General features: G+C 30.3%; 1 protein-coding gene and 1 long non-coding RNA gene across 2 annotated transcripts in view; both read left to right on the top strand.

Moving 5' to 3' along the window:
- The window catches only part of LOC101507997 (protein CASP), an 11,237-nt gene extending 4,811 nt beyond the window's left edge, over positions 1-6,426 (top strand). The window contains exons 8-19 of the mRNA XM_004512807.4: positions 309-364; positions 1,451-1,616; positions 3,045-3,137; positions 3,227-3,355; positions 3,618-3,737; positions 3,843-3,929; positions 4,283-4,396; positions 4,524-4,667; positions 4,764-4,865; positions 5,542-5,621; positions 6,055-6,147; positions 6,230-6,426. Coding sequence (XP_004512864.1) covers positions 309-364; positions 1,451-1,616; positions 3,045-3,137; positions 3,227-3,355; positions 3,618-3,737; positions 3,843-3,929; positions 4,283-4,396; positions 4,524-4,667; positions 4,764-4,865; positions 5,542-5,621; positions 6,055-6,147; positions 6,230-6,290 — 1,245 coding nt within the window. The 3' untranslated portion in view covers positions 6,291-6,426. The remainder of the gene's footprint in view (positions 1-308; positions 365-1,450; positions 1,617-3,044; positions 3,138-3,226; positions 3,356-3,617; positions 3,738-3,842; positions 3,930-4,282; positions 4,397-4,523; positions 4,668-4,763; positions 4,866-5,541; positions 5,622-6,054; positions 6,148-6,229) is intronic.
- A 1,608-nt stretch (positions 6,427-8,034) lies between these two features.
- On the top strand, positions 8,035-8,852 carry LOC105852715 (uncharacterized). Its single transcript, XR_001144622.3, has 2 exons — positions 8,035-8,312; positions 8,380-8,852. It is a non-coding gene; the product is annotated as an uncharacterized lncRNA (long non-coding RNA).
- The last annotated feature ends 1,580 nt before the right edge of the window (positions 8,853-10,432 follow it).

The following is a 10,432-nucleotide window of genomic DNA, read 5'->3' as shown; positions in this document are numbered from 1 at the left end:
TGAGATAATAAGTTCCAATAATTTCAAAGGTTAGTTTTGAAAAAATAATACGATTTTTTAACCAAATTAGTGTCACTAACTAAATTAACCAAGTTTCTTAATTCTTGTGAATTAATTAAAAGGGTCTTTTATAAAGGAACAATGGTAGTAATAAATAGAAAGGTTATTATCGATTGCTGTTAAAACAATTTTATGTGTTTTTGTCCCACTGAGTGAGTGAAATAAATAATATTGTCTCAAGTTGCTGTTGACTTTCATATTCAGATAGATCTGCTGTTTGTTCTAGTGATCCTTTGTTGTACATGCAGGGAGCTCTCCGATCTCAGTTACAAACAGCAAATGAAGATTCTGAAACTAAGAAGAGGTAAGGAATCCTTGTATTCTTTATTTATTTTTTACTTTTTTGGATAAATAACTCAACAAAAAATGACTTGCAGGTATAGGCTACAGCTGTATTCATTCACATTGTGCTTTCCAAAATGAAAACAATTCATTTTATCGCCCAAATTCTATGGAAAGAAACATTATGTTTTGATTTAAGAATTAAATATAACCATACTATCCATCTCTAGCATCCTTTAAATACATATCGCGATCTGTATTTCCTCTAAAGTTTCTTAGTCATTTTTCTTCCAAAGATAATTGTTCAAAAGAACCTAAGTTCAATTTATGAGTGGCTGGCCAAATACTTTCATCTTGCATTGTTGTGCAATATAATGAAGTTACTATATTCAGTTACCTGTTTTTATTCAAACCAAGTGAAGTTTCTAACTTTCTATTGCTGGTTCTGAAATACCTCAGCATAGATGCATATTGCTGGAAGAGACTATCACAATTCTTCTCCTAGTCTAAGAAACACATACCAAAAAAGTAATTATTTGGTACCCCAAGTTATCAATCTTTCTTTCCTCTTTGAAGTATTGACAGCTAAGTAATCGAAATGGATGTGTTCTAAGCTTCCGAATTAATCAAACTAATTTTTTTGTGATGAGCACATATCACACAACTAAAAGAAAAACATTTAACCACTTTGTGAGGATGGCCACATAGATTAAATGGTGCTCTTGTGTATAATCAAAAATCAAATTTTTGGAAAGTTCATTTGGATTATGATCTTTCTCAATATTTCTCTCACTTTCAATTGGTCTTTTGCTTCATTGTTTATTGGACTGGACTCTATATGATCAACTCTAATTGAAATGTCTCTTGATCTTCTGCTCGCATGATTTCATTCTCCCTCAATCTCTCCATTCTTTATGATGAACTCACTGTGCATAAATTTTTCAGTGGACAGTGGTACAAGGCTAGTCAACTTGTTTCTGTCCATCTGCATTCCTATCTATATATGCACACTTCTCGTTAATACTTCCCAAATCCTTTTACTTTTCTTTTATTTTTTAGTTATTCTTTAATTGGCAATAGTCTTACATTACTGTTTGTGTTTTTGCAGTGATAATGTAGACTCAAATAGTGCACTTGAGAATTCTTTAATTGCCAAAGAAAAGTTAATCTCTGAGTTGAACATGGAGCTACACAATATTGAAACAACATTATCAAACGAACGTGAAGAACACATTAATGATGTGAAGAAATTTACTGCAATGCTCAATGAAAAGGTGAGGTTTCTGTTTTCTAAAGTATTTTGGAGACTAAATTCATCAGATATTTCAATACATTATATTAAGTCCTGCCTCTTTATTTTCCTTGATCTATTTTGATTTGATCATTCTTTGAAAAGTACTTTTGTTATAATTTCTTATCAGACAAATGTTCAAATCAACAATTTTTGCTGATGTATGAACCAAAAATTGCGAATACTGGAAAATTTTGATCCCATATATTTTGGCTTTTATTTGGATTGTGGCACAGTCTCAAATCAGATGCTTTGCTAGGAGTAGTCCATTTATATCAACAACATCCAAGCTTTATCTCACTGGGTGGGATCATCTGTATGGATCAGAACACACCATAATTTCCTATAACTTATTAAGTCCAAAGATAAATCGTTTACCTCTAAATCTCTCTTAATGGTTTGGCTTTTAATTTTTCTTGTTCTTCCTCTACCTCTAACTATCGGACTATCCACCATCGAACCTTCTTAAAGATGCTTCAATGTCTTCTCCACATATGTCCCAAACTACCTAAGTCAAGACTCTTAATCCTAATTGTAGTCTGATCAGTCTAATGTGGCCTCTCATCTATATCAAGTCTTAACATTTTCATCTCGCAGTATATTTTTGTGTTGGCTCGTTATCACATAAACGCTCAATCCCATACAACATTGAAAGTCTTATAGCATGCGGTAAAATTTTGCTTTGAGCTTGAGTAGTACTCTTCTATCATGGATCACAGCCAAAACATTCCTCCACTTCGTCAACTTTGCATGTGTCCTATGTTTAGCATGTCCCTCTATCATCTTATGCTCTCACACCATTCATGGCCCACTCGTATATTTGATTAACAGTCTGAACTCTTTTCTATTGTAGAACCTTTGATAACACCTCTCTGGATACTTTATCATACGTTTTCTCCAAATCAATAAAAACCATGTGTAGGTCTTTTTGAGTTCCCAATATGCTCCATCAATCTGTCTTCATAGCAAGTATAAAGTTTCTATGGTTGATCTTTTCAGCATAAAACCTAGTATATAGCAAGCTTATAAATCCATTTACACGTGCACATAATATCCTCTTTTCATGAAACTATTAAAGTTTTTTTGTAGGCAAATGTTATCTAAAATCCCCTTCATACGATCTCTATCTGTATTGGTGTTTTAGCATGGAGGATCTTCATGAATTTTTACATCTGGGATTATGAGAATTTGTTTGTTGCCCTTACTTGAGATGCAAAAATGCATGAAAGTGCACTTTCTTGTGCCTTCTGGTGTCTCATGTCTTAAATCCTAATAGAAAGTAAGGTCTTTTCTAGATATAAAGAATAAACAGTTATAATGTAAGTCCTCTTATGACTTGTCTCAGTAGGTCTGTCTATGCTGTGTTTAAGATGTTTTGTACTCTTAATATGTTTCTTTTATCTTGATGTAGGAGGCTTCTATTGTGGCAATGAAGAAAGAGCTTCAGGCAAGGCCAACAGAAAAAATAGTTGATGATTTGCGTAAGAAAGTAAAAATTTTGCAGGTGATTTTACTGTTCATTTTAATGGTCCTTTATGTAACCTCTTGTTTTGGGCTCTGCGCTATCCGTCTAACTCATGGTCATACGTTCAGGCAGTGGGTTATAATTCTATTGAGGCTGAAGACTGGGAAGTGGCTACAAGTGGGGAGGAGATGAGCAAGATGGAATCTCTTCTTCTTGATAAGAATCGAAAAATGGAACATGAGCTAACACAGTTGAAGGTATGAGCATGGATCAATAGCATGCGGCATCTAATGCCATACCCAATATTTTTTAGAAACTATTGACGAATAGAATCAATCAACTCACAAAATTCTGACTATATTTGGTTTAGCTGCCCAAGATGCCATGGACTATTAGTGCCCCTGTACCTTGTGTATTTGATCATGTTATGGGGATCAAAAACCTTTTCATTTGCTTCCTAAGACTGTTCCATGAGATATTATATCAATTGTTTTTCAGATTTAGTTCTACCGTTTTCAGGTCAAACTTTCTGAAAAAACATCTTCACTCGAAAAAGCAGAACAGAAGGTAGCAGAACTTTCAGCTAAGGTTAACGAACAAAAAAAACTGATACAAAAGTTGGAAGATGATATATCAAAGGTTTGGAACAATTACTATTGAAACCTCTATTACCATATCTATCACTAATTATTTTTCTCCTTAAGCATTTTATTTATTAATCACCTAGCTGCTCTTTTGGAACAGGGATATAGTTCCAATTCCAAAGATCATAAAGGAACTTTCCTTGATGACTGGGATCTATCAGAGACAAACCGGAGTGAGGTGTCTGAGGTGAATTCCTTTTTCCAATATGCTTTTCTTACCATACTTTACTTATTTCTGAAGGATATTCTTCAGCAGAAACCAAATACCATAGTTTCAACAACTGAAGAAATGCGGTATTCCCATTGGTGTTTTATTACTGTTTTCCCCCTATAAAACCTAATTAATTGTCATTAATGATATTGGGAAGCTTTGAAAATTTTATTCTTGTACCAGATTGTTTTGTAGTGAGTTTACTCATTGAAAATTTTCTTCTGCATTATGTTGCATTTTTGTCAAGTGTTATCTGATGAAATTATAACCCTGTGGTGAAAACATCTACCTATATAATTTGAGATTTTAAGATTAAATTGCTTCTGCAGCATCAGAATGTGGATCAACAAAGGCTTGCATTAGATCAAGATCAAAGCTCAATGCTTAAAGTAATATGTAGTCAGAGAGATCGATTTAGGACACGCTTGAGAGAGACAGAAGAGGTATTTTATAGTTAATATTGATTTAGGACACCCATTTCTTCTTATTCCTTTCTATTTTACATTATTTTTCGTTAAGTTTTAGATTCTAATGTGATGGGGACATCGGTAAAATTTTCACATTTAATAGGAAATAAGGCAATTGAAGGAAAAGATTGGGGTTTTAACAAATGAACTGGAAAAGACCAAAGCTGATAATGTTAAACTATATGGGAAGATTCGTTATGTCCAAGACTACAATGTTGAGAAAGTGGTTTCCAGGGGTTCTAAAAAGGTGTTGTAAATGCTATTGCTTTCTTCAAGTTTTTTGGTATTCTATAACCTAGTTTTTATCTTGAAGTGGAGATATTGTTTGTGATTTTATGTTCAGTATGCAGAAGATCTTGAAAGTGGTTTCGCATCAGATGTTGAATCTAAATACAAAAAGATATATGAGGAAGATATAAATCCTTTTGCCGCATTCTCAAAAAAGGTGGGCCATTACTTCCCCTAAGTGAAGCATTTAATTTTATATCAGCACACATCTTTTTAAGTATGTATTTAGTGCCACATGTGAAGTCTATATTAAAAAATACCTTCCCAAGATAACTAAAGTCATACCTTGCAATCTTTATGAAAATCTTTAAAGTTGATGATGTCATAGCTTGTCTACACAACTGTTTGTATTTGCGAAATAACTTCTATCTAAAGTATATGGTCTTCAGAGTCTTACTAATAAGATTGGAAAACACTAATATATCTAGTAATCAGCTCTGGAAACATTGACTGTCATTTTCTCAATGGAAAATTCTGCTCTCTAGTATTGTATTTATATGCATGTTATTGTAGTAAAAATATTAGTGCAATAATAAATATATACAATAAGGAAAATACTACGGAGAAAGACTGAACATCCGTTATATGCATGTTAGTAGTTCTTATTAAAACAATTGAACACTGGTTCTAGGGGATGTCTTGATTGATGAGAATTCTTCTCTTCAAAAATCTCTCCCTCTCTTTCCCCCACTTTAATTTACACGGAAAAAGTGGAGCAGAGAAGGTGAATGGGAGGAAGCCAAATAAGAAGGCAATTGATTTGAAAAAAGTTCTTTATGAAATATCATTCAATTCATGTTTTGAGCTGAATTATATGCCATACGTGTAATTAGGAAAAAGATCAAAGATACAAGGAGTTGGGATTCAGGGACAGAATCACACTCAGCAGTGGACGATTTCTTCTCGGTAACAAGTATGCTTCTGCCTTATTGTAGATACACTCCTGTGTTTTTTATTTCTCCTGTTTCAGTTATTTGTCAATCTGTTTGGTATTGTATTTCATTATGGGGGGATATTATAATTCTTGTATGCATTGATAATGATGCATTCTTCCAAGTGGTAATTTTGTTACCTTTTTATGGGTTTCCAAAGGAAATCAAACAGCGAGTTTCTGTTGTATATCATTCATTAACAGATCTCTTGATTCTAACCTGTGTTGTAAATCAGGTCTTTATTGATAGATATTTTCTGTCATCAAATATACTGCCTCTTCTAGATATTGTTTCAACTTTTAAACGTGTCTGTAACACATCGATTGTGCCATTCTTCATTTTATTTTTTATTTTTAACTTAGCGGGGTAAAATATTATATAAATAGCTAATTGATAAATTACTATGCTTTGCAGATATGCCCGAGCATTTGCATTCTTTTATACAATCGGGTTGCATATTTTGGTCTTTACTTGTCTCTATCGAATGTCAGCTTTGAGTTACCTTAGGTAAATGTCTGAAGATTAATTTCAATGTCATAACTTCTTCTATACATGAATTTCACTGATTTGTACATTTTATTATATCCAGTCATGGCTCAGAGGAAACTCTGATTGGAGAGAGAAACATTGATCTTCCGCGTGGACTGTAGTGCGTGGGTATACATGCAACTTACTTCCGGTGGTTATTTAATGTAAGGACAAATTGTCAATATTATAATATGTTGTTGTACATACAACAGAATAGACTTTTATCTTATAAATATATATATTGATATGTGACTTTTAGGATGTGTGTTCAGGTTGCTTAATTTGTGTATGGTGGGTAAAAGATATCTTTACCTGTGACTCTTAGTTTTAACCGGTTGTCTAAATTTATTACTTTCCACGTTATTTTATTAACGTATAATTTAGGAATGCTGTCCATTTTTTTAAAAGAGAAATTATATTGATCTCATTTGAGGTTTCTCTACATAACACTCGCTGTCCTAATTTTTAAAAAGCACCCTCCACTTCTATTTCCAATAAAAATATCATGTCTGCACAATTTTTTTAGTGACGCTTATGTGTTTTTTGTTGTTCGTTATATAACAATTAATGTTTCACTTTAATTAAATTTATAAAAGTATGATAATACATCTGATACATGCAATTTAAATGTATGGTAAAATGTGTATTTTAGTGTTTTTTGGTGAATAACAAATAGATATAAGTGTGGAAAAAAAATGTTTGGTATAACTTTTTTTAGTAAATGTAGAGTGGAAAAAAAAATGTTTGGTACAACTTTTTTAGTGAATGTAGAGGCAAATATATCCTAAAAATTAAATGGGATGTGAGTATTATTCAAATAGATTTCAGGGAGTTCAATGTAATTTTCTCTTTTTTAAATAAATGTTAATAAAAAAATCCGTGCATCTGCATGGTTTTGGTGGGTTCGCACAATTTGGCAAGAACAACTTTGTAAGGAGATTGATCATAATGTATGTAGTTGTTCATTTGTGAAGTTATAATCAAATAAGATTAATATGAGAATTGCAACAACAATTAGTGATTTTGATCCTTGTAATATATGTCTAATTTAGTTTTAGTGTCTGGAAAATTTTATTTATTAATTTAGTCTTTATAAATTTATATTCCTCTATTTTTAATTTTAATTCTTGTAATTTTTGATTACGTGATAAAGTGACGTAGCAAATAAAATAATTTTTTTTTTGGTTATTTTTAATGACGTGTTAATTTTATTATTAAACTCTTCATTTTTTTATTTAATAATAATTTACAAACAAAATAGAAACACTTCAACTTCTTCTCTGCCTTCTACCCAATTCACCATCACCATTTTTTCCTCAAACATTCTTTTACCTCCATCTGCTCCTCAACCTCAATCCCAAATATCAATTCATTTTATCATTTAATTAAGATAATTATCATATATTTATTAAGAAGTTGATTTTTCCTAAATTAAATTAAAATAGAAACTTAATTTTTATTACTGTTTTTATATATAATATATTTTAGAGATATATTTATAATTAATAATAAAATATCATTTCTATTTTAATTTATAAAAAGTATTTTTTTTAATTGATTGACCGGTGAATACATTTCTCCTTAGAATAAAGAATAAGTTTTATATTCCTAAATTAAGTCTAACAATAAATTAGGGGAAATTCAAACTATTGAGAATTGAGAGGAAAATAAAGGGAAAAACATTGTGTTGATATCAAGTGTATGCAAATTTAAACACAGTTTATTATATTACTTCGTAGCCATTGACATCTAACATAACGAGTATAAGACCTAATATAAAATTATTAATATATTTCTAAATTTGGAGACTTTTTAGCATATAACTCCAAACAAGTTTCATTTTAATACTTTTTAATAGCTGTTGCATATATTATTTCCTCACATTTATAATTCAGTGTTTAGAGAAGATTTATATACCAGCTTTGGGATCTTATATGTAAATGCCTAATATTGAGTATGCCATCAAATTTTTCATCTAGACAGGGTACGGAAGAGAAAGGTTGATGAAAGAAACTAATACAAAAAAGGTTCTTCATTGGAATGATGATTAATTATCTACTTGTTATGATGGTGATTCCGATTATATAGAATGGTGACAATTCCAAATTTTTAAACATGGAAAATGATGGGTTTCTCGAGTGAAGGTGGGTTGTTGTATTTTGCTATTTGCATTTTGAGAAGTTCCTGACTGACATCGGTCATTTCCTGTAGTCGTCTAGGTACTATCAACATTGCTATTGGATCAGTTCTTCTGGTAGGCACATAACTACGATTTTATAAAGGAATGATATCAAATTTTCTGGATCATTTGAAGGCATCTTTTGCTTTTAAAGCTGACGTATTTCTTGTTTGTTGCAATTAATAGCATTAAAAGAAGTCTGCTCGGGTTCTCTATATCATTAATTTCTCCTACATCTTGGGTTATGAAGAGGCAGGCTTAAAGCATTTATAATGGTTCTTCTTCTGTTTGCACATTTTAGATCTGTAAAACTGCAGTCCTATTTGTTCAAAGTTCTTGAAAGATGTGATTACAAAATCCATCACCTCAATGATTCAATGCCAGTTGAAGTTCCACTGCTCTGGCATAGTGTCTTTTAGGATGTATGGCTAAATTGAGTAATCTGATTTGTTATGTTTGTTTTCCTGATGTTTAATTGTTTTATGGTTTTTTCCCCCTTCTTCAATGGCATGGTTGTATAGGGATGTGCATGGAACTAGATTGGATCAATGTGTAGGTCCTAACTCATCTTTAGGTACGAATATACGTAATAATGTATTGATGTGTGCGTCAAATGATTATCAGATTGAATTGGTTTGAAATATAAGTAAATTAAGAAAACCATTAAACTTCAATCTTCAGTTGCATTAAAATCGAATTAGTCTCTACTAACGTAGACATTTCAATTTAGAGAATAAAGTGAGTAATATAAAAAATTAATATTTCATATTATATACACATGAATGATCAATTATGAATAATTATAATATCAACTATTGATTTGTTTAGTTTATCAACTTCTTACTTTAAATGAGATAAATTCATTCAAATCTATATATTTTCTTATTAGATTAAAGCTGAGAACAAATTTCAGTTGATTTTGCCAAAAAAATAAATTTTTATTCATTTTGTTTATAGAGGTAATTGTTCATCTACTTTCAATGTTTACTTAAAATGTGTAAAAAAATACTACTCAATTGGAGCTTTCGATAATAGATTGAAGTTTTACACTAATGGATTTTAAAATCATGTGACTTTTTATTTTAATCTTAATCATTCACGATTTTATCGATGACTAATATTCACTCTTATTATAAAATAAAATAAAAATTCATTTGATATATTTCATATATGTGTGTATGTCAAATGTACAAATTTTAAATAAATATTCCCTTACATGGGTGCTTTGGAAATATTGTTGAAAATCTTCGACGAGTGATTTTGAAGATGATTTAGTAACAATTCGATGTCTTCTTGTCTTTTTGTGAATAGGAACTTTTCATGTAGAACATCCTTCTACATTTTTACTAGTAGAATATGGTCTACTTCATATAAAAAAATTATTTATTTTATGAAAATATTTTATTTTTAAAATTTGTGTCAATATTATTGATTAATAAGAATGTAAAGTGGACAATTGTGTATATCTCTTAAAACAATGAAAATGTCAAAAATACTTTTATTATTTTTGAAAATAAATCTTTTCATTTTTCCTCTATAACAATGGTTCAACTTTAAGAGTATCTTATCAAGGTAAAATAAATATATAATTCACAAAATTAAAACACAATTTTTTCACAAAAAACAAAAAGTATGGGGATTGAGATTCTCTTGAAAAAAAAATTTATATATTTTTTTTGTCTTAGAAGAGATGTTAAATATTACCGTAATTAACTCACACAACTGCAATGTCTCATATTCGAATTGTTCAACTTAACAATATCAATATTTGTCAATTCAACTAAGAGTCAAAGACAAATTCCATACATTTTTATAATACCTCTTTTTAGTCTTCAACTGTATTAATTATTTATTTATCAACATATCATTAATCATTTTATATCTTTTTCAACAACCAATAATAAATATTTATGCTGTGAACATAAATTACCTTTGTAGGACAAACTTATAAAAACAATATCAATCATATTGATAAATTTTATTTTACTACCAATTTTATTTTTAAAATTTATTTAGGACAAAAGTAATATGGTTATGGTATACCATTGAACTTTAAAATTTGTGACCACATTCCTATTTGAATTG

This window comes from Cicer arietinum, chromosome 6 (genome assembly GCF_000331145.2).
Source record: "Cicer arietinum cultivar CDC Frontier isolate Library 1 chromosome 6, Cicar.CDCFrontier_v2.0, whole genome shotgun sequence".
NCBI classification, from domain to species: Eukaryota; Viridiplantae; Streptophyta; class Magnoliopsida; order Fabales; family Fabaceae; genus Cicer; species Cicer arietinum.
Note: the sequence above shows the minus strand (reverse complement) of the source record. Positions and strands in the feature narration are given on the sequence as shown.